General features: G+C 46.9%; 1 protein-coding gene and 1 pseudogene across 1 annotated transcript in view; one reads left to right on the forward strand and one right to left on the reverse strand.

The window, feature by feature from the left end:
• NPRL3 (NPR3 like, GATOR1 complex subunit) overlaps positions 1–23789 on the forward strand; it is a 45962-nt gene that overhangs the window by 11425 nt on the left and 10748 nt on the right. The window contains exons 3-6 of the mRNA XM_016216233.2: positions 7116–7245; positions 8571–8645; positions 13504–13657; positions 15783–15864. Coding sequence (XP_016071719.1) covers positions 7116–7245; positions 8571–8645; positions 13504–13657; positions 15783–15864 — 441 coding nt within the window. The remainder of the gene's footprint in view (positions 1–7115; positions 7246–8570; positions 8646–13503; positions 13658–15782; positions 15865–23789) is intronic.
• Positions 9484–9960, reverse strand: LOC107539661 (small ribosomal subunit protein eS12 pseudogene; annotated as a pseudogene).

Below are 23789 nucleotides of genomic sequence, written 5' to 3' on the forward strand. Positions count from 1 at the left end.
GCTTTAGAAGAGGGACAAGCCAGGGGGAAAGGGATGGAGGAGGCTGTTGGACATTCAGTGGGTCCTTCTGCTTGACCTAGAAGCCAGTGGTTGTCTTGTCCTTTAAAGGTGGCAACTTGGAACAAACTCTTGTTACAGGCACACAGTTTTGCCCTGCACACTGGTGGGTAGCTTTCTCCTCCTGTGCCAAAGACTAGTTTGGAGTAGGGTTGGCTAGCTGCCTGCTGTTCTTCTTCCCAGCTCCGTGGATGTGGGGCTCAGCTCAAGATGTGAAGCCTCAGAAAGGCTCTGGGAATGATCTGTGTGGAGGTATTTTTTAGGAGGGCCAGGAGCACGTAAACCCTACAGTTAATTTTCAGAAGCTTGTAATAAAATGACTGTGAGGTAATGTCATTAGGTAATGTTAGCATATTATAGCATCTGATGATCCTACCCCCACCCCCCACATTTTCAGAGATACAGGTTAATACTCGTAGGGCCCCAGCTTTATTTTGTCACATAGGCCTGCCTAGCCGCTGCTCTGCCCCTGGCAGCTGGGAGAACCCTGTCGTACCTCAGACGTCTTCCTGGAGCACTGCAGTGAAGGTGCATCATACCCATTCCCTGTTCTCCTGCATTGTCCTTCTCAAAGGTACTTTTCTTCTGGATGTTCCTGCTTGTCAGTTTGCCAGATTGAAGCAATATTAACAGGCCACATGGGTAACTTGTGAATGTGGTGGCGGCCTGTCTTAGAGAAGTGAGGGTGCAGAGCAGTGCTGCCCAGTGTTATAGTTACTTGCCAGTGTGGCCATTTAAGTGGAAATGAACTGAAATTAAATAAATTTGAAAATTTATTTCCTCAGTTGCACTCGCCACATTTCAGGTGTTCAGTGGCCACATGTGACTAGTGTATGCTATATTGAATGGTATAGATTTAGAATATTTCTGTCACTGTAGAAAGTTCTGTTGGGCAACACTGGCTTAGAGAGTAGGCTGGTTTTATAAGGTGAATCATCAAGATGATGTTATTTCAGGGTATAAGAATTAACTGTCAGTTTTTAAAAGCCCTACTAGAATTCAGAAGGGAGAGAAGAAAATAGATATTGTCTGTTGTCTTTAAGGCTTGAAATTCAAGTTCAGAAAAGTTGTAGTGTCCCTGTTTGTTGGGTATTAAGGGCCAGGGTGCTCATGCTTAATTCTACTTCTGGTTTAATTACTCTACACTGGCAGGGACAAAGCCATCAGGAGAGGTACGAAAGGAAGCCTGGTATCTGTTGGAAAGGCTGTTGTGGGCCCAGTCCCTCCTGACGTGGATGGCTATTTTGGGCTTCCTTTCCATATTTCTAGCAGTGTTCTGCCTGCTGCCTCAGAGGAGATGCTGGTGGCTTGGAAGAGTTGACTTCATTTCAAAACACTCTGAAATCATTTGACTTTAGAGATCATACAAAAGACCTTCCCAAAGCTTTGAAAGGTTTCTGTCTCTACCCTTTATCTCTCTGTTGGCACTGTGAGACACAGAATCAGGTGACACTGCTGCCCTTCTCAGACTTGGCTACCTTTCCTGAAGCAGTGGGTCTGGTTTTTAGGCACAGTCATTCTGTGTGCTGGATGGGGGCCTCAGCCAGGTAAGCCTTAGTGCACACTAGCACACAACATGCAAGTCCTCCATACCGGGCTCACATGGGGCTCCACCACAGCCTCTTTTGACAGCTTTGCCTGTGCAGTACATGTGTTGAGATATGTTAGAAAGATGCCCCTACTTACTGGACTTGAGGTCAATACACAAGAATGTGAACAAGCAGTGTTGTCCCCAAGCTTGGGTACCTCTCTTCCCTTTTCCTGGCCCAGCTGAGCCCACACTGGTATCCACATTGGCACGTCCCTGTAAGGCAGCATGCTGGGACAAGCACAGGTTTAGGATTCCAGGTCTAATGCTCACTCTGTGCTCTACAGTATATGATCTGAGCATGTTTCTTAGACAGTGAGCCTCTTTTATAAGATGCCTGCAGGTGCCAGGGCACCTCTGCCTCTCCCTCCCAGGTCTAGATGCCGTGGGAACATCTGCATTGAGGTGAGAGTACTTGCTGGTGGCTCTGCCTTCCTCAGGTGGGCAGACACAGGTCCATAAAACATGCTTGTGGAGTTTAACATGTCACCACTACCCCCCAGGAAGGAAATGGAACACGTCTGACACTTGGAATCCCCATATGCTTCTTCCCTTTTGAAAGTCAAGGGATTTTGTGACCTGTCTAGCTGTAGGAGATAAAGTTCTAGGGGTTGCACTTGAACCTCCAGATTCTGACTTTCTGGCTGATCTTGGGAAAGTCCGCAAGACATCTTACCCTTTTACTACTCTACAAACTGATAAGCTAAAGTTTGGAACCTACTGAAAAAAAGAGTTCCTTATTGTGTATTTCTCTTGCAAGGGTCTTTAGCAATGTGTGTTTCTCAGTGGGGAGCAGCAGTCTCAGCAGGGCAGCCTGGTGGACATGGCATGGCATCATGGCAGGCTCTCACCCCTCCGATGCTGTCTGCACTGTGGGGCTCAGGCCTACTTTCTGTTTCCAGGAAACTCGGAAAGCAGCATGTCCCAGGACACAGACCTCTGTAGAGGAACTTGAACTCTTTTAAAATATATTTTCTAAAAAACCTCAGGTCGGATAGTGCACAGGTCTCAGACATTTTCCAACATAAGTATATATAGATCTGCCATGACCACCTGTTGCTAAAGGGGCCACAGTCATATTCTGGGCAGAGGCTTAATCAGATCAGCTCTGCAGGTGGTCATAGCATCTCAAGAATTGGAGCTGAGATATTCAATAGCATTTTATGACTTTCATAAGGCTTTTACCTATGGGGATCTTATTTGAACCTGTCGAGATGTTTTGTCAGATTAAATACTTGTGCACGGGCATGTAGCCAATATGTGTGATGCTAGGCTCTGACCCAGGTTTTCCAGCCTTGCTCTTGCTTTTGGAAACAGACCCTAATTCTTGTCCAGTCTCTGTTTACATGAGAGAATTTGAGCTTTAGTGAGAAAACTGTGTGATAAGTCTTCAACTTGGGGAATGTGTGCATCCTTTCTTGTCTGGTAAGTTGCATAGCCTTGACCTCAACAGTTAATGCTTAATGGTGGTACTTCTGCTAGACTTTAATACTGTTTTAACAAGACAACTATAACTTTTCATAATTTTTAAAATCAGTGTGTTTTTGTTTGGTCTTGATGGTCCTGTTCCCATTTCAGCGAGCCATGTCCTCCAACCGATGAGCAATTGGTTGCAGGGTAAGACCAAGACTTCTCCACCGTCTTTCTGTCTTGATTCCTGCTACCTTCTTTTCTTATAATTGTGCTTAACTCCTGATTTCCCTCAATGTTGAAGAATGACTAATGAGGCACACAGGCTCTCGCTCGGACCGCACTGCCCCAATCCTCCACGAGTGCCTAGGCTCCCCACAGCCCCTGCCCTTTCTCCACTTGGAGGTATTTAGCTATTTCATATCCAAGAGGCCTAGGTAAGGTTGGCTGGCACCAGGGAGACTTCTGGGACCAGGCATACACTCAGACCCCCTCCTCCAGGCAGGCACCAGTGGCCCTATAAGGGTGGTAGGTGAGCAGAAGCAGGATTTCTTGTCTCCCTAGCTTACTACCCCCGTAGAGAGATCCTTGATTATTTCTTTTTGCCTTCATTTCTCAGAGGGGTTTAGTGGGGGCCTCCTTCCCAAGCGCTGGGTGTTAAGTGTAATTCTTGAGCTTAGATGCTGTTTTATGTGCCTTTTAGAGGCAAAATGTATCCATGGAGTTTATTTGGCACTTCTCCAGGAGGGCGTGAATAAGGTGGGGTCCTCCTGTCCCCCTGACAGGGCATCCCCTTTTGGCATTGGAGGTACACAGAGCATCTTTGAGCCCCCCATAATGGGAGCGGCAGAGTCGAGCTCCCTTCCATGCTGCCCCTCTCCTTTTTTTGGCCAAGCCAGGGAACAAACCCTGCTTTTGAATGTCTCAGAAGAAATGGAAGGTCTTGGCCTATTTTCTAACTGGGCTGGTTCATCTTTCTAAATGTTTTTGTTTTTGTAAAATTTCTAAGTTATTCCAGGAATGTTAGTTTTTTGTAACAGCTATTTTATTGTGTACAATATAATTTACCAGGCCTTTTACCATCAAAACAAGGGAGAAAGATTTTTGTAAATTTTGGAAACAACAGGGGGTCAATTGGGGGGAAAAAATGGGACACCTGTAATACTTTCAACAATAAAGATAAATTTAAAAAAAACTTTGGAAACAACAAACAAATATTGTCACTTGTTTTTGTTTCAGTTTGCTATTTACAACAGTTATATCCCCTACCCTCCAAATCTCGTGATATAACTCTGTGTCTTTGTATATGTTATATCAGCAGACATATAAAGTATAAAGCCACTTAAGTGTTTTTTTTATCATAGGTCTTAATATTGCAGTGGCAAGTGGATTTCTCTGTGGGCCAGACTTGCTCAGACAAGCACCATCCTGCTGGCTGCCCCAGAGGGCCCTCCCTGAATGGCCATGTAGGGTAGTGTAGCATTTAACTTTAGCAGCACATGGCTTTCCAGTTGGCTGCTTCTGCAGACCCTGGCCTCTCTGGTCTTGAGAGGAAGCACTTTTTATTTGACTCGTGGAAGAATGCTTTCAGATTTGGATATTTATAGATATTCACTAGAGTACCAGTGCTTGCCTTTGAATCTCAGGACCCATCCCACAGCCAAACTAACCTAGGTTCCTGGACTGGTGGCTGAGGGCCAGGGCTGAGGCTCACCTGTGGGTCTTGATGACAGAGCAGAGGTTTTTAATGGAGATATTTGTATATCACAGGAAAGAGTGAACTTTCTGCAATAGTGGGATGTTGTTTTCTATACCTTATCTCTGTGTCCCTGGGTGGCAGAGTGAAGGAGCTATTTGTTCAGATAGGGTGTGAAATGTTGGCACTGGGTCAGTTGTTAGGGCAGAAGTGTTTGGGTTTATCACCCTGAGCCCTCCCTCACCATCACCGTGTCCCTTAGATGGGAGTTATAGGGCAGAGTGAGCCATTTAGAGTTTTTGAAGTAAACATATAATGCCTCTGGTCTAAGACACTGGAATCTTCCATCTCTGATTTAATCATTCCAGAGAGCAGTGTTCTAGGGAAGAGACACCTACAGTAGGACTTCAGCTGTGAGTCCCACATTTCCCAGACTGACTCTGACAACCTTTCTCACAACCTTGGTGTTGAAAGGGCCTAGTGTAGTCCTGATGGTACAAGAGGCAAACCCTTTGCATCTTTTTTTCCTTGGAGCCACAAAGCAACCTAGGGTGCCTAGAGGACCATGTCAGCCCTGGGAAAGGCTAGAAACCAGTGTGACACCCTCCCTCCCCAAGGCCTTAGCAGTTCTAGTCTCCCCTCCCATCTGTGGGAGAGAAACTTGGAAAGAGTCCCCCTAGCTGCTTGTCTTGCAGTTTTTCTGAGTGCTGGTTGATCAGCAAGGTTCTTGCTGCAGGCGGGCTCTGAGTTACTTTTGTAAAAAAAAATTGATTTTTAGAGAGAGAAAGGAGAGGGAGGGAGGCATGGGTGGAGGGAAGGAAGGGGGGAGAGGGAGAGGGAGAGAGAGCGAGAGAGAGAGCGAGAGCGAGAGAGAGAGAGAGAGAGAGAGAGAGAGAGAGAGAGAGAGAGAGAGAGAGAAACTGATTTCCATTTATTTATGCATTCATTGGTTGCTTCTTGTATGTACCCTGACAGGGATGGAACCCGCCACCTTGGTGTATCAGGATGATGCTCTTAACAACTGAGCTACCCGGCCAGGGCACAAGTCACTCTTACGTTAGGTGGTGACCCCTGCCATGTGTAAGGAGCCCAGAGCAAATGACCCCCTTCCTAGATCCTTTTATCCCAGAGTAATTTCTTATTTCAGAGTTCAGCTGAAGCAGCAGTTTATAGCAGCACATCTTTTTTCTTTCAAAAAATGAAGAGGTATGGTAGCTGTTCCCCTCCCCCACATGAGGTCCTTCAGGAGAAAAGCATCAGGTATGGTGCCTGATTCACTGTAGCTCCTCAGCAAAGGCCTGGGACCCACACTGGAGTGTCTGTCTTTGAAGGCCTCTAGGACTATAGAAGTCTGTGCACAGGGACAGAGCATGGCCCTGGGGGATCTGGAGCCACTTTTCCCAACACAATGTTCCCTCCCAACCTGTATGCTAGAAATGCTTTCCCCAGGTGGAGAAATGAGCACAGGACTTACTCTTCTGGCTCCAGCTCAGACATGGTGCATCAGTGTTTCTAAAGTGGAACGCCCCCTCCCCCAAGCCTGGGCTCTGAGATAAGAGTCTGCACTGTATCCTCCAGCACTCTCCTCCCTGTGGTGACTCTCCCTTATCTGGAACCCCACTGGGCAGGAAGGAACAGGGTTGCCAGTAAGAAAACATAAGTGTATAGATACACCTTGCAAAGGGGTGAACTCGTATCCAAATCTGCTTTCACCTACACACCATAGCCATTCCCACTCTGTGGCATCCAGCCCTGTGCATCCTATGTTTATATCATATCAGTGGGTCTGCATATCCTGCACATATTAAAAGTTTCTTCCCTAATAAAAACTGGAAGGTGTAAGTGTTCAGGATAAGGGAAGGGCCAGGAAGCTGTACTGAGGAAGGTAATTAGCATGCTGCCATTAGTACTGAACCCTTGCCCTTTACATAGCACTGAGGGGTTGGGGGTTCCTGGGGGTTGAGGGGTAAAGCCTGGAAACCTGGATCTTGTGGTAGCCGCCCCTCCCCCGTGAGCCTTAATGAGCAGCTCTTCAAGGCAGCGCCAGCTTCGGCTGTTCTTCCCTTTAAAAGCAAACTGCAACTTGTTTCTCTCCTGAATTTCATAGAGCATGCCAAGAAATTGACAGCATGTGCCTTAAGTCTATGCTTCTCATGCCTTTTACCTTGTAATTTTGGTGATTTTATGTCTCAAATCTTGGGGATTGCTTCAGAAGGCAACTGATAAAAGCTTCTAGGTCATCAGTGGTCAAGCCACTTGGTGCACAAAGCTGCCATATACTGAGACCCTTGCCCTCTGAGGGCAGCTGGTGTGGGGCTGTGACACTTTGCTCACTTATTTCCACTCTACCTCTTTAATTTTAAGGTTTTCAGATGTCATTCTGGCAACAATTTTGGCAACCAAGTCTGAAATGTGTGGCCAAAAATTTGAACTGAAGATCGATAACGTGCGTTTTGTTGGGCACCCGACACTCCTACAGCATGCGCTGGGGCAGGTAAGCGCCTCCTGAGCAGATAAAGCTCTTCCAGGATGGGCATGGCTCTCAGGGAACTGTGGGTGACACTGGCTCTGGTAAATGCAACTACTGTGTGGCAGACCTGACCAACTACTTGCTATTAGCAGCTTGTCCTCATAGGCCCTGAGGGTCCCTTGGAGAAAGAGACAGGCATCTTTGCCCCCAGAGCTTCCATCCCAGTCTCCAGCTTTTGTAAAGTGGTACAAGTAATTCTTATTAAGTGAAATCATAGCCAATATTATTATTAATTTAGCTCTTACTATTGTGCTAAACCCTTTATATGCATTCTCTGATGAATGAATTGTTACAGTACTGGGTAGTTTTAACAAGATTGAATGCACTGTGACCTAAGGGAATTTGCACACCAGAAACTGCCAGTCAGTCCTTTGCATACAGGCAGAATCAGCAACAACATCACTCAGATTCTGATGGGTTTTGATATGACATTATACAATTTAGCTCCATTTAAATGATCCAGAAATATGAGGGTCTATGATGTGGTCCTCAAATCTTCTCCATGATCAAGCCCATAGAAAGCTGCTGAGGTGGTTGGAGGTGCCAAGATATGAGGCTGTGGCTGGGTGCACCTGACCCCATGTACAGCACCCTCCCTCCTCACCGAAACCCCTGCAGGTGAGGGTTAGTCCCTGATTCTGACCTGTGGGTGATGGAGGGGAGATTTGGCAGCCTGTCAGCTGTCATGGACTTGTGAAACTGGAGTGACCGGGAGAATGGTGATGAGCCAGTTGGATGCCCGAGGGAGAGCTAGAGCCCTGGCCTCTTATGCCCCCTGGTGGCAGCACTTGTAATCAGCTTGTTTTTGACAATGTTGGCTGGATGCCAGAGCAGCAGCCCTGTCTCTGCTGGCTCTCAGCCTTGTCCTGTCTCTTAATCATCCTGAGTACTTACCATACCTGGCAGAGATAACCTGGAGAACTCAGGTGGACACTGGGGATGGTGGGGTGTGTGTGTGTGGAGTTGGGCAAAGAACACTCCATCTCCTTGGGCCCCTCTCCATCTTGTCTCCTCTGGGTACTTCAGCTCACTTCCATTGACTGGAGCAGCCTCATCACACTGGGTCATAGCACTGACCTTCCTATTCGTATCTCAGTGGTGACTCATCTGTCTGTGGTACCACCACTAGCTCATGCAAAGGCGCTAATCACTCCTCCAAGACCTGGGGCTGTTTTGTTTTGGTTCTGCTATATTCTGGAACCTTTCCCATGCCTAAAGTAGAATCGCTCTAGACAGCTCTCCTTGGGATGTGGTGGCTCTCATTCATTAGAATTATGCCTCTTTTACAGGTCTCCAAAACAGACCCATCCCCGAAGAGGGAAGCTCCCACCATGATTCTTTTTAATGTGGTATTTGCACTGAGGGTGAGTGTTTATAAATAGCTGAAGAGCATGGGCAGATCAGGGAGGAGTGTCAGGGGAGTAACAGCAGCTCATTTCTGATTAGTGTGTCATTGACTCAGAGCTTAGACTGCAGTGGGCATGGCACTGTCTACTCACTCTTTTCCTCTCTCTTTTTTTTTTTTTTTTAAAAAGAATACACATAACATAAAATTTGCCCTTTTAACTATTTTAAAATATACAGTTTGGTGGCATCTAGTAACACTATTGTGTAACCATCACCATTATCTAGTTTCAGAATGTCTCCATTATCCTAAAAGGAGCTCAGTTACCCCCTTTCTCTCCCCTGCCCCCTCCCAGCCCCTAGATACCACCAATCTGTTTTCTCTCTCTGTGGATTTACCTGTTCTGCATGTTTCATATGAATGGGATCCTACAATATGTAGCCTTTAGTATCTGGCTTCTTTCACTGAGCACAGTGGTTTTGACATTATCCCTTGTTATGTCTGTCAGTACTTTATTCCTTTTTATGGTCAAATTGTGTTCTGTCATATGGATAGACCACACTGTGTTTATCCATTCATCTGTTGATGAACATTTGGGTTTTCACCTTTAGGCCATTATGAACAGTGCTGTTAAGGATATTTGTATACAAATTTTTGTGTAGACACATGTTCTCATTTCCCGTGGGTATATACCTAGGAGTGGAATTGCTGGGTCATATGCTAACTCTGTGCTTAACCATTTGAGGAACTGCCAGACTGTTCTCCATAGCGGCTGCTCCATTTTATGTTCCTACCAGCAATGCCCTAGGGTTCCAATTTCTTTACATTCTGACAACACTTGTTATTTTCCTTTTTTTTTTTTTAGAAACAAAAAAACCAAGTTTATTCATTCATTTCTTGCACTTGAAGTGCTCTTCGATGACATCCTTTGCCTGAGACTCTTTCCCATAGTCCTTAACCGTCACACAACTGCAGCCAGCCACTTTACGGGGTTTTCCCTCTGTCAGTTTTACAGAGGCCTACCCATTCCCCCAGTTTCTCATTGTTGTCAGCTTTAATTAGGTTGATTTGGTGTTCAGCACAAAGGGCCTCCACCAACTTGATGTGCATAGGCTCATCACAGGTGGATGCTAGCACACAAAGGTGGGTTTGGCGCTTGTCTAAGGCTTTGGCAGCTTCTTGAGTTCTGCGCGCTAGGCCATCGTGGATGAGGGCGGTCTTCAGTACCTCTTGTAAAGCAATATTAACATCCATTACACCTCCAGCAGCGATGCCTTCCTCGGCCATGGCGGTGGGTTATGGGTAGAGCCGAATCTTGAGCGCACCCAGGCCTCTGCCTCCACATAATTCCACGGCGGCAGGGAAAGAGCTATTTTCCATTTTTTAAATAATTAAACCTAATTGTTTTTAAGGCAGTTCTCAGTGTTGTTTAAAGTTGTGTTTTTAATAGTTATAGGAAATTCCTTTTCAGTAAAGCTGTCAAAATATAAAGGATCCAAATAAACATGAAAAGCACTCCTGGGGAAGGACTGTCTTTTATTTTGAAGGGACTTTGGAATACCTAGGAAATTTCTATTCAGTGACTGTTAAATAATGACTGAAATATTTGAGTATCAGTTTTTACCAAAGGATGCAGTAATTCTTTCTGGCTGGGCACATGATCTGCCTGATGCCTTTTGTGCAGAAATATGAGTGAGAAAGTGACTGGATTTCGGTGACAAGGAACAGGGTATGCTCTGAAGACTTTCAGAGTGGCAGAAGTGAGACTGAATAGAAAGGGAACCTGTAAAATTAGATGCCATTCTAAGTCTCAAGGTGTTTTTTTCCATAGTGTCTTTTTTGGTGTGGAGACTACAGGTCTCACTCTGAATGGTTCGAAATCAAAATAATACTCGAGAAAAGCTCCACCAGAATGGAGCTTAATTTTTAAAACTGGCATACCTTGTTGACAAATAAGGAACTACAAGTTAGAACAAAGTGATTTGTTAGTGGTGGGGCATGAGGTTCCAAGAGGTCTTTCTTCCCACTTTATACACTTCCATAGTGTGTGCATCTTCACAGTATCCTTGTATTACTTACATAATTGCATAATACAAAAACATCCCCAAAGAGAACTCAAATTAAGTAAAAAAACAAGCAAACAAAACCATGACGAGTGCCGTCCACCTGTCAGCCCTGATAGCCCCTGTGGGATGGGCAGTGAGGAGCAGCCACAGCCCCACCCCAGATGTTGCAGGCAGGCCCTCATCTCTGGGCAGAATGTGATAGCAGAATGTATAGTAGTCAACAAGCGCATATTTTAACTTGTGTAAGGACTTCTATAGTAATTAGGCTGGAAATAATTCTGGTATCCAGTACTTGAAAAATGATTGGAAAAGTGGTGGTTATTATACACTGGCATGTTTGTGGCCATTAAAGAGGAGAAATGGGGATGATACCAGAACCCGGAGGAGAATAGATGACCAAAGACAGTATAGGACTTCAGAGCGCATGGGCCGCAATGTTGAAGAGTAGAAGGAATTTTAAATAATGTTTAGAGTTGGTGTTTTAGGGTAGACAAGTTTTTTCTTTTCTTTTCAGTAGTCATACAAAAATGTGTGCTTTTTTTTATTTTGAAAAGTTTTAAACCCCTAAATAGTGACAATAGTTTGATATACCTATACACCTGTCTCTGAGATCCCACAACTATCACCTTTGCACCTTAGCTCCATCTACACTCCCCCACCTTGTCACTTAAGTATTTCAAGACACGTCTGAGACCTCATGTCTGTTCATTCCTACATACTTCAGAACGGACCTCTATAAAAATATGGACATTTATTTTATACCAGAATACCCTTTTCACACCTGACAAAATTTGCAATAAGTCGGTATCAACTAGTACATGGTCCACTGAAACTTTCCCCAATTGCCACAGCATTTTTTCCAGTTGGCCTGTCTGAACCAGGATGAAGACCCAGCCCACACAAGCATGTGGTGTGTCTCTGGATGTCTGCCAGCTTAGGACTCTCTCCTCCCTTTGTCCCATCAAATGTTCTATGTTTGCTCTCATCTCATTGTGCAGACAGTCAGACTTGCTCTCTGTCCTTGTATTCCCTGCAAACTGGATGTTAGCTCTGAATGTCTGATTACATTTGGGTTTGAGTTCTGGGGACAAGAAAGTCTCACAGGCAATGCTAAACTTTATGCTGCCTCACATCATGTACGGGGAAAGTGTGGCATTTCTAAGAGCTCCCACTCAGGGCTGGCACGTCCTAGGTGGTAGCTCTCCCTGTGGCCACACAGCCTCAGGCTCTGCAGGCACCTTGAACAGTGCCTGGCCTGTGCAGCCAAACAGGACACGCTGGCACACTCCATCGGTGCTGGTCATTGGACCTTGCCTGGGTAAGCACCACCTTGCATATCTGGGAATGTTGTCATAGGCCCTGAGCATGTGACAACATTGTCATGCCCCAGCCAGTGGGACCTCTAGCAGAGGGTCGGGTTCTCAGGTATGACTTGATTACTTCTTCAAGGGAATAATCATGTGCCCAGGATCATTCTCCTACCTCTGCTTTGCTGTGGGAGTATATTCACACAGATTCTTCTGAAAGTGTTTAGAGGCAATTGTGTGTACCCTATACCCCAGACCCTACAGTTTTGTAACCTTGCCTGGAACACTGTTGAGGGGATGCCCTTGACATGAAGGGGCAGGGCTGCTGCCTGGTGGTGGGCATAACATGGGAACAACCTTTGTTTCTCTCCTTAGCACAGCGTATGCTGCCAGGTGTGAGTTCTGTTTGTAAGCATGAGATCTGCTAGTTTCGAAAATCTTTCCAACTTCAGGTGATAAAGGTGTCTACTGTGGACACTTCATGGGCTGCGCCCTCTGACAGATGGAGGAGAGGGAGGCGGCACCAGAGGTTCTAATCAGCAGCACCATTCGTCCTCCTTCCTTTTCCCACCTCCACCCTATAAGATGACTCAGCTGCCCTCTGGGCCTCCAGAAGCACTTAGTCATGGTTTGCCAGTTATCTGCTCCAAGAAGCATCTTCACAGACCCCACAGCCACCTGCTCCACCCTTGTCCTGGCCCAACTGCAGCCCCAGATAGTTTTCAGAGTTAACATAGGTGTGGAGGGAGCTCGGGGAGGGGAGTGGCTGGAGCCTGCTGGCTTCTGTTAGCCAGGGTCATTTCTGCTGGGAAGAGCTACTTAAACTTGAGGACAGAAAATGTTCAGTGAACAATTAGCCTGGTGCTCCTGTTTATTATACTGTGTGTCCCTATTAGAGGGTCTGTGTGACTGAATTCTCCCATAGCCAGTCTGTCTACCAGCAGCCGGCAGTACACTGGTGGCCACAAACACTGCCAGGGATTTTGCTCTAGGTAGGCTCTGTTCTAAGCACTTGACATTTCTGACTCATTGGTGAGGGGGGTGCCACTCTTGTCCTTTCTCAGATGGGAGCCTGTGACCCAGGGTCAAACAGCAGGTGGTTGGAGAGATCTGTACCTTCCACTGCCCCACTGGCTGCCTCTGCCAGGCCGAGAGTGGATGCCTGATCTGTGCCCTGCCTTCTTGGATGGCCCTGGTGTGGTGCCCTGCAGTGTGGGAGCCTTTCTCTATGTGTTAGAAATGCCTGGTTCCCCATCCCCCTCACTGGGTGACCCCACAGAGTGATCTCTGTGCTGCCATCCAGGCATCAGTCCCCAAGATAGGATGCTGAGTGGACTGGTGTTTGTGGATGGCCCCTAGAGGGGACATAGGAAATTGGTGGTACTTGGAGAGGGACCTGGGGAAAAGGAGTAGAGAAGGATTCTTTTATGGTTTGGGTTTTTGCTTTGTATGTGTACTGTCTGAATACGTATGCTGCATTTGAATCTTGTGTGGCCTCCCACAGGCCAACGCAGACCCCTCGGTGATCAACTGCCTGCACAACCTTTCCCGACGTATTGCTACTGTGCTACAGCATGAGGAGCGCCGCTGCCAGTACCTCACTCGGGAGGCCAAGCTGATCCTCGCGCTGCAGGACGAGGTTTCTGCTGTGGCTGATGGTGAGTGCAGCTGGAGTCTGTCCTACCCCAAACCAAAGAGCAGGCAGTGTTTCTAGGCAGGACACTGATCCAGTTTTGTAGATACGAAAACTGAGGTTCTTAGAGGTTCCACAATCTTCACCCTGAACTGAGCATGCCCCTGAATGCAAAGGAGGACTCCTCAGGGGCATAGCCATAGACCCCCTTTCCTGAACTGATGTGTTAAAATTGATTTCTTAGCCCTGCTAGCGTGGCTCAGTGGTTGAGCATCCACCTATGATCCAGGAGATTGAGGTTCCATTCCCGGTCATGGCACATGCCCCGGTTGTGGCACGATCCCCAGTGAGGGGCATGCAGGAGGCAGCCAGTCAGTGACTCTCTTATCGTTGATGTTGTTTCTCTCTTTTTTAAAAATATATCTTTATTGATTCCAGAGAGAGGAAAGGAGAGGGAGAGAGAGATAGAAACATCAATGATGAGAGAGTCATTGTTCAGCTGCCTCCTGCATGCCCCCAACTGGGGATCAGGCCCGCAACCCAGGCGCTTGCCCTGACTGGGAATCAAACCGGGATCTCCTGGATCCCAGGTCGACACTCAACCGCTGAGCCACGCCCGGCGGGGCATCATTGATGTTTCTTTCTCTCTCTCTCCCTCTCCCTTCCTCTCTCTGAAATAAATAAAGATAAAAAAAGAAAAAGAAAAAAAGACATCATCATAATAAAAATAGCTTGTCTTGCATCAACCTCCCATTTATTTGTTTATTTATTTATCTTTATTGATTTCAGAGAGAGGAAAGGAGAGGGGGAGAGAGAGATAGAAACATTAATGATGAGAGAGTCATTGATTGGCTGCCTAGCCCGCAACCCGGGCATGTACCCTGACGGGGAATCGAACTCCGATCACCTGGATTCTAGGTCGATGCTCAACTGCTGAGCTTACGCCCCGCCAGGCTCAACCTCCCTTTTAAAAAATAAAATAAAATAAATAAATAAATAAATTGATTTCTTAGCCCTGCTGGCCCTGGTGCTGTAGGACCTGGGGTTAGAAGACATGTGGAAGGGGACAGTGGGAATATTGAGCTGGCAGGGTGGATGCTTTCTAGTTTTTTGCTTTCAGCTAAATTGAAGGAGGACCTATGATTGGAGTTATCAACTAAAAAGTTATTGAAAATAATTTGTGCTGATAGATACATTATTATGTGTTTTTTTTGCATACTGTCAACATTTCAAAGTGCAGAGAGACACCTCCCTGTAACAAACCTCCACCTCCATCTTCTCAGGTCAGCACCTCTAACAAGAGAAAACCAGGAGCACATTTGAAGGTGAACCCAGTCTAATTTTAGCAATAAATGAAAGTAGTGATCACCATGCATGAACTCTCCCACTCAGGTGCATTTTCAGTAAAAATTTACTTTTCATGTTTAACAATGAAGTTTTATTTTTTAAAACATTTTCTTTAGACTTTATCATAGGAATTAAAAAAAATTCAATTTAGTATGTATATTTTTGTTAGACATTTATGAGAAAGGATTAATGGAAAAGACTTTCAGTCATAAAAATAAATTACATAAACATAGGGGAAAGAGTGGGATGGGGCATGGAATTACATGATCACTGAGGCAGAAGATGGCTCTGGTGGTCTGAGGTAGTCTTCAGGAGCAGCCAGTAAAATGGTTTGTTCCTGTGATGTCTGTGACTACAGGATCAGGTGGGGCCAGTGCTGAAGTTTAAATACAAATATTCATATAAAGACAGTTGAACAAATCAGCCTAAGTATAATTTTAATTCAACTGGATGCAAAAATTTTATTAGAAGCAGTTGTGAGTGCTGGCCAGTGTGTCTCGGTTGGTTGGGTATCTTCTTGTGCATTAAAAGGTTGCGGGCTCAATCCCTGGTAGAGGGAGTGCAGGAGGCAGCCAATTGATGTTGCACTCTCACATTGATGATTCTCTCTCTCTCTCTCCCTCCCTCTCTCTCCAAAAATCAATAAACTATTTTAAAAAAAAGCAGTTGTGAATATCCTGATGTTTGGTTTAATGTTACTTAAAATCCTTTAAGTTAAACTTGTTTTTAAAGTTATTTTCTATTTCAGCTTGTGTTTCCTTGCTTTGGAGATTCTAAATCCTTCTGTGTCACAATTCTTACAGCAAATGATGGTCCTCAGTCCCCGTTCCATCACATCCTGCCCAAGTGCAAGCTCGCCAGGGACCTCAAGGAAGCTTATGACAGGTAAGAGTGGTGAGCAGCACATGCTCCCTGTGCTTCCTTCCCGTGGGCCTTATTGCCTGAGCAGTGTCTGAAGATGGGACTCCCTCTGCTGGGTGCTGTTCTTCTGTTGTGCCACTGAAATGGGGATGAGAGAGGGCAGGAAGTGCCAACCCCCTTTGGTGTGTGCCCGGTTGGAACAGTCACCTCCAGATTTCTCTTAAGCCAGAAAATGAACCTGAAGTTTTGCATGAGAGCCTGAAGGTGCTTTTGAGTCCTCAAGTGCAAGGTGATTTTACTGAGCTTGACACAATGCCAAGTTCTGGGTCCACCTTCATTAGGTGGGTGTCACTGTCACCATTTCACACATGAGGAAACAGGCTCAGAGGATGGAGCTGGGGTTGGCCATGTTCCTCCCTGCCCTGGGGGACTTGGGATTTGGGACACTAGTGAGTTCAGCAGGTGTTGGAGACACAGTGGAAACCTCACAGTTATTCTGATTATATTTGTGGCTCAGCACCTACTCTCTTAAACGTGGACAAGCAAAGAACTTATTTTCTTTTTAAAGGGTGTCCTTGTGGCTCTGGCCCTGGGTCTGCAGTGGGGGATGGGGGCTTGGTGGGGGCTGGTGCCCAAGTCACAGCCCACCTGGCAGTTTTGCCTTTCCTGCCCTGCACCTGGCCCGTTGGTTGGTTCACAGGGTACCACCTCGCACGAGGCAGACAGCATATAGGCGCAGGCTCCTTCAGTGCCTTCCATTTCCATCGCCTCTCTCTGCCTCTCTTCCTCCCTCATTCTCTGACTTTTCCACATTCTCCTTCGCAAGTGCATGCAGCTCAGTGCTCCTTCCTGGCCTTCCCAGGCTCCACTGCATTCCAGTGGACTCTTCTCCCCACTGGAGATGGTCCTACCTAAGAACTGTGGCCAGTGACACAATGTACCATCTAAGCCCAGAGACAGTGGTTTGTCCAGGATCCTTTCCCTCTTTCATGTTAATTTTTTCTGATTTTACTAACATTATAGATATTTAGGAAATACAGAAAAGTATAAAGGAAGTAAAAGTCATCTATAACTTCATACCCAGTGATAATCACTATGAACATTTAAAAAAATGTTTTTATTGCTATTTAGAGACAGAGAAAGGGAGAGGGAAAGAGATAGAAACATCAATGATGAGCGAGAAACATCAGTGATTGGCTGCCTCCTGCATGCCCTCCACTGGAGGGGCATAACCTGGGCATGTGCCCTGACCTGGAATCAAACCTGTGACCTCTTGGTTCATGGGTCGACACTCAACCACTGAGCAACACCAGCCGGGCAATCACTGAACATTTTGATAATTTTTGTTCTTTTTTTTTAAACTTGATTTTTTGAAAACGTCACATATTCATCAAGTCTGAAAACTAGAGTGTTTAGTTTCTCTCCTGCTGCACTCCCACCAGGTGGGTTCTCATCCTGGGGGCAGGATGCATTTCAGCAGGCAGCCACATGTCATGTATCCTTCCTCACAGATGGCTTTAAGGTGCATACAGTCAAATACTGACCCACTTTCTCCCTTTTACATAGTGGTAGCACGCTGTGCATCCAGTTAGCCTGTTCCCTTCTCAATTTAACAGTATAACTTATCTTTTTTTTGCTGCGTAGTAGCCAGCCCCCTTCCTTGGACATTTAATTGGTTTCACCTTCTGCTGCTGTAAGACATGCTGCTCAATCATATTCACGTGTTATTTTGCATGTGTACCCATATATCCATAACATAAATTCCTAAAAGTGAAATTGCTAGGCTGAATAGGTAAAATGTATTTCCCTGTCAACACAGGGTTTTGGTGAGCTTTTTGGTTTTAACCAGTATCAGCATGGTATTTCAGTGCAGCTTATACATGTCTTCACATGTTTAAGCCATCCTTCTTTTCTTTTCTTTTAGCTCTCTGCTCAGATCTCTGGTTTGTTTTTTTGTTGGGGGATGTAGATGCCTTTATAAAGGAGGGAGAGAGTTGCCCTTTGTAAGGCAGCTTATGTTTCCTTTGTCTTTATTTTGGTGACCTCTGGGTGTGGCTTCTGGGTGTTACGAGAACATCAGGGCAGCCTGAAACAGACCTTGCTTAGTGAGAACTTGACCCAGAATGGGCTCTTTGGTCCTGCATTCTGACCCACATGATCACATTGAAGTCATCTCTGTGTTAAAAGAATTGTTCCCTCTGGTCTTGAATTAACTGGTATCAGAAATCCCTTTTTTGGGCCTGGCCGATGTGGCTCAGTTGGTTGAGCGTTGTCCCATGCAGCCGATCAATATTTCTCTCTTACCAATGTTTCTCTCTCTCCCTCTCCCTTCCTCTCTCTCGAAAATCAAATTTTAAAAACCATAAAAAAAAAATCTCTCCCTTGGAAACTGCTGTTGCCTTACTTTAGGAATTTGCATGCCTCAACTAGGATTACACTTTATCTTAGCCAAAAGGCCAAGAAGCAGTCTCAACTAGGATTAGACAACAGCAAAATTCAGTCTAACCTGGAATTAAAATAAAAAGAAAACTAGAAACAGACTTTATATTCGTAAAGGAAGAATGGACTGATATCTTAAGTGTGAACTGCACTGGCAAGCTGGAGGGATGAGATCCTGGATTGTATGTCTGAGGGCCTGCTGCAGCTCAGAGCCTGAGTCAGCCAGTGCCCCCTAGTGGGCATCTGTTTGAAGAAGGACAGGAATTGGTTTTAGGCAAAAACAGCTCCCAGAATCTACTGTCCAGCATTTAGCTTCCATCCTCTAACCCAGGCATTCTGTTGTGTTAGTGCCCAGGATCAAATTTCCTCTAGCTGAACCCCCAGCCCACCCACTTCCTGGTCCCCACCCTGACCAGTCCTGGTTTTGGGACTGACCCTAGGGAAGGCAGGGGCAGTTGTGTCCACCCCTGTATCTGTCCCAACCTGGCAACAGCAATGGCTCTGCGACCACCCAGGAGCCTCCCTGGCCTGTGGCCTGTGGCTTGTGGCCTGTGGCCTTCCCTCTGACCATGTCCTACCAGGTCCATGTTGGCCTTGAGGGCCTGGCCTGCCACCGCATCTGCAGGATGGACTGCACCTTGGAGCTAAGAAAGGGAGACTGAGTTTCCATTACTGATCAGGCAGCATAGAACACAGATGGCTGGCAACTTCCTGACAGATCTCTTGGAAAGGTTTTCTCAGAGCAGAAATGAGGCAGGAAGCTATGAGACTTAGTGGTGGAGATTGGGGTGGGACTTTTCAAAGGAATTTTTCTGGGTTTGATGTTTTAATTAAAATCCAGGGTTGTGGGTATGGCTGAGTTGACTGGGACCTAAGTGTCTGTGAATGTAGGCCAGCAGTGTGAGTCTCTCCGGAGGCCCCCTAACTGTTCTAGCACCTGTGTCTCCTTGTAGAATTTGGCAACCTCAGTGACAGCATCCCACTCATTTGCATGACGGTCAGCTTGTGTCTCCCATGGGGTCTCGGACATCCCTTCACTTGTGCTCAGCATGTGGAGAAGCACAGCTCGTCCGTTAGTGGTTGAAAGGAGGAATAAATAGGAGTCACGTCAATGTGGATTCCGTGGGGCTTGAAGAAGTATTTGTCGACTGGTTCTCCATAGTTAACAGGGATTTTGGTGGGGCCTGGGAGACAGTCCAGGGCCTGGCTGGGCAGGTGGTATTAGGTGTGCTGGGGACTCTATGCCTGCTCCTCACTGCCTCACATTGCTGCCTGTCCAGAGCAGATATGGGCCCACACCTCCACGAATATCTTGGGAGTTTTAGTCTCTATTTCCATAAAGTATACCTACATATAAACTTTCAATTGAAATCTCAAGGTGGGCCTTTTAGAGCCCACCCAGACCTCTTGGATTGGGTTCAGTGTGCCACTGTGTGTAGTAGGAATCCTGGCTGCATGAGACCAAAGGGACCAGAGGGTACAGGGCTGGCTTTGAAGGTCTGTGGCCTAGGGCAGGAAGACAGGTGACCAAAGCATGTTTCAGTTATTAGCCCAAAGTTAGGAACTGAAATTCTTTCTCAGATGCCAAGATCTGAGGGTAGTGGAATAAGCTTGTACACATTTCTGTCTGGGGTGTGAAAGATAAGAGCATAATTTAGGTCGGTGTGGAGCCTCATGCACAGTCATCACTTCAGGACTGGGGCTCTAGCGGGAGCATGCGTGTATCTCTTGTCGCAGACAGGGCTTGGCTCTCCCTTCTGGCCCACAGCTGTGTGAGGGGCTGGATAAGCTTCACATGGAGGCAGTGTTTTTCCTACAGTGTTTCCAGATCAAACCATTAGCTGCCCTACAAAAAGAAGTACAAGCTTAGTAATGTTTTAGGGCCCAAAGCCCTATTCTGCTAGTCATGTCTTAAAAGTACTTGACAAGAAAAACAAAACAAAAAACAAAACTGTACTTTACAAACAGGCACAAACCTTTCTCTTCCTCCTCTTGACAGATTTCAGTGCAATTCCTAGCTCACCTCTGGACATGGGGTGTTTACAGGGCTTCTCTGGGAGTTTGAGGCATTTTCTCCCTCCTCCTGACTTGTTCCAAGGTTTTCTAGGGATTCTAAGGTCTGTGGTAGGCCCTCTAGGATGCTGCTGGGGGTGGCATTCAGGATCTTCACACTGTTTGTAAGGAGGCACCAGTGTCGGTGCAAAGTGTTCCAGGGGAGGAGGTTGCTGACAGGTGAGAAAATGCTTGGAAAAGTGGAGAAACATCCACATGGAAACCAGGAAATCAACGTGGGTGTTCTCCCCAATCCCTTCCTGAGAAGAGAACCTCATGCCACTGTACACCAGATGGTATGGCGAGGGCTCTGGGGATGGCTGACATGTGGAGTTGCTATATGGGCCTAATTAATTTCCCTCAAACCTAAATCCAGCACTTGCTGTTGTCTCTCCATGAGGCCGGTCCCAAGCCCCAAACACCCCCCCCCCCATGCACACCCCTGCACCCTCCTCTACTTGTCCCTTTGCCTACAGCTCTCTTCAGCTTCTTATGTTCCATACACTTTGCTTTCCCGACACCACTGAGTCGGGAATCCCCCAGGTATAAGGCTATAAGTTTTACCCCAGGGGCCTGAACCAGTGCTCGGAACCTCAGCACATGTCAGTTGTTAGCAACTTGCACCATTGCTGGGCACCTGGGTGGATCAAAACCAGCTGTGGGGATGGGGCACATGCAGGTTGGAGGGGATCAATGGGGAGAAAAAAAAGGGTACATCTGTAATACTTTCAACAATAAAGATAAACTTTTTCTTTTTTTAAATATATCTTTATTGATTTCAGAGAGAGGAAGGGAGAGGGAGAGAGAAACATCAATGATGAGAGAGTCATTGATCCATTGCCTCCTGCATGCTTCCCACTGGGGATCTAGCTCACAACCCAGGCATGTGCCCTGACTGGGAATCGAACTGGGATCTCCTGGATCATAGGTCGATGCTCAACCGCTGAGCCATGCCGGCTGGCCAAACCAGCTGCTTTCAAAAGGATAGGAATCTTTGTTTAATTCTGATTCTGTGGCGTTCGAATAGCTACTCTGAGCCATATGCTATAGAGGACAACTCAGAATTAGAAAGATCTTTATTTTCAGTCGACCAGTCTTTCTGGTATAAAGTGAAACAGAGTCCCTGCTATAGAGGACAACTCAGAATTAGAAAGATCTTTATTTTCAGTCGACCAGTCTTTCTGGTATAAAGTGAAACAGAGTCCCTGGACAGTGTGGCTCGGTTGGGTGTCGTCCCATGCACGGAAAGGTTGCTGGTTTGATTTCCAGTCAGGGCACATGCCCAGGTTGCAGGCTTGATCCCTGATAGGGAGTGTGCAGGAGGCAGCTCAATCAATGTTTTGCTCTCGGTGTCGATGTCTGTCTGTCTCTCTTCCCCTCTCCTTTCCTCTCTCTCTAAAAATAAAAAAGTTAAAAAAAGTGAAACAGAGGAGCCTGGTCACTTCTTTTTCTTTCTTTTTTAAAATTTTATTTTATTTTACTGTTGACAGTGTTTAAAAAAAAAAAAAAGTTTATTGATGTCCCCCGATTCCCACCCGCTTTATCACCTTCCTCCTAGCCCCTGCCCCACCCCAGGCCTTCACCACACTATTGTCTATGTCATTGGCTATGTGAGCCTGGAATTTCATTCTCCCACAGCCCCTAGTTTCCCTCGTTCGTCTCTTGTGTGTGGCTTCTGAGAGCATGGATATTGCTCACTTAATCAAGTGAAGCCACTAACCTCAGTCCCCTGGGCAACTCTGTCACAGTGTGACCTTTGATTCCTTTAGAGGCTGGGCTGTTCTCAGGGTTTGCTGTCCAGCCAGCAGAGACCTTCAGCCAAGGAAGGGCAAGACTATGGGAGCCTTCATCTGCTCAGATGTCCTTGCTTAGCACTCAGTTCTGAAAGAAGCCAAGAGAGGGGTCTTCCTCTGGGACCTTGGGGAAAGACCCCGCGTCTCTTCCCCAAATCATGACACTCATCAGACTTGTTCATTAGGTTTCACCCTGTAGGGCTATGGCACCAGCAGCAATCAAACCATCACCTTCCAGACTCATCCACAGCCTGCAGCCTCCCAGCACCTGCAGCCAGAGGTACTCCTTGGTGGTACTGAGATCCTGGGAGATCATGGGTGTTCGTAGTGCCTTCGAGGCAGGGCAGGCAGAGGGTGTTTGGGAGTTGTGGGGCAGTTTGCAGTGAGCAAATGGTTGGTGTTGGCAGAAATCCTAGGGGTGGTTAAGGTGATAGATGTGCTTTGTGTTCTTCCCACTGTTTTCTCTCCCCATTACCCATTCCCTGCTTGAGAGAATAAAGACTCATTTTTGCTTTTGAAACTGCTGACCTCTGGTGGACCTGTGGGGAGAAGCTTGGGGTTGTTGGTCTGCTGCTTGAGGCTTCAAGGGAGAGACTGTAAGAACAGCCTGTGGGTGTGGGGAGTGAAGGCCATAGGGCTGCTTCCCAGCTTCATGCACTCATATGCCCCCAAGAGAGGTCTGGGACCTGGGTGAAGCAGCGGCTCCCACCAAGCCTCCCCAAGCCATTGGCCGGCCCCATACCTGGCTGGATGTGGGTGTCTTGGCCCATCTGGCCAACTGGGAATAGTATTTCAGGGTTGGGATGGGATGGAAAGAGCACCACTTAACCTAGCTGTGTCAGGGCAGGCAACGCCTTCACAGTGGGCACAGGTCCCCCTCTCATCTACCTGCAGGGGGACAGCAAGGGTCAGCCATGGTACTTCGCTCAGGCAGTGGCTTCTCCTTAGTGTCCAATACCAAGTGCTGTCAGTATTTAGCACAGGGGCTGAGCAGCCAGGCTGTGGGGGTGAGGGCAGGCTGGCTTCCCTGTTGGGGAGTTTCAGAAGCTCCTGCTGGAAACAACCCCTTTGTATGTGGCTCCCCAGTGCAGGGAGTAAGGAGCCACATGGAACCGCCAGGAGCCTCTTCTCTGGGCAAGGGCTTCCTGAGTGATAATCCACCAGAGTAGCAAGCACATTCCTTAGGCCCCTTTCCTTCTTCCATTTATGAGATGCTTCTCAGTTCCCCCCAAGTGTTGCACATTGAACCAACTGTGCTGTGAGCAGTGAACAAAACACAGGGCCCCGCCTCATGACTGAATTCTGGTAGAGGAAACAGCATTAACCAGCAGACAGGTAGGTGTGTCCTGTGGTCAAGTGCCCAAGGCATGTGAACAGCACTTGGATTGCTTGTGGGGCTGCGGCTCGTGTCAGGGTTCACCTCACTGAGAAAGTGGCACTTCAGTTGAAACCTGAAGGAGGGAAGGAGCTCCGGGGCACCTGGAGGGAGACTTGTAGTCAAGGGCAGTACAAAGGCCCTGACAACAGCAGGGTGGCTGATGTAGCTAGACTTACATGGGGTAGAAAACAAGGTCAGAGAAAAGTAGGCAGGTCACGCGGGGCTGCTGGCATTTTGGGATCTCGGCTGGGACTGCCAGAGTGGAAGCCATGGGGTCTATGGCGGAG

The sequence above is a fragment of the Miniopterus natalensis genome, chromosome 3, assembly GCF_054644295.1.
Source record: "Miniopterus natalensis isolate mMinNat1 chromosome 3, mMinNat1.hap1, whole genome shotgun sequence".
Taxonomy (NCBI): domain Eukaryota; kingdom Metazoa; phylum Chordata; class Mammalia; order Chiroptera; family Miniopteridae; genus Miniopterus; species Miniopterus natalensis.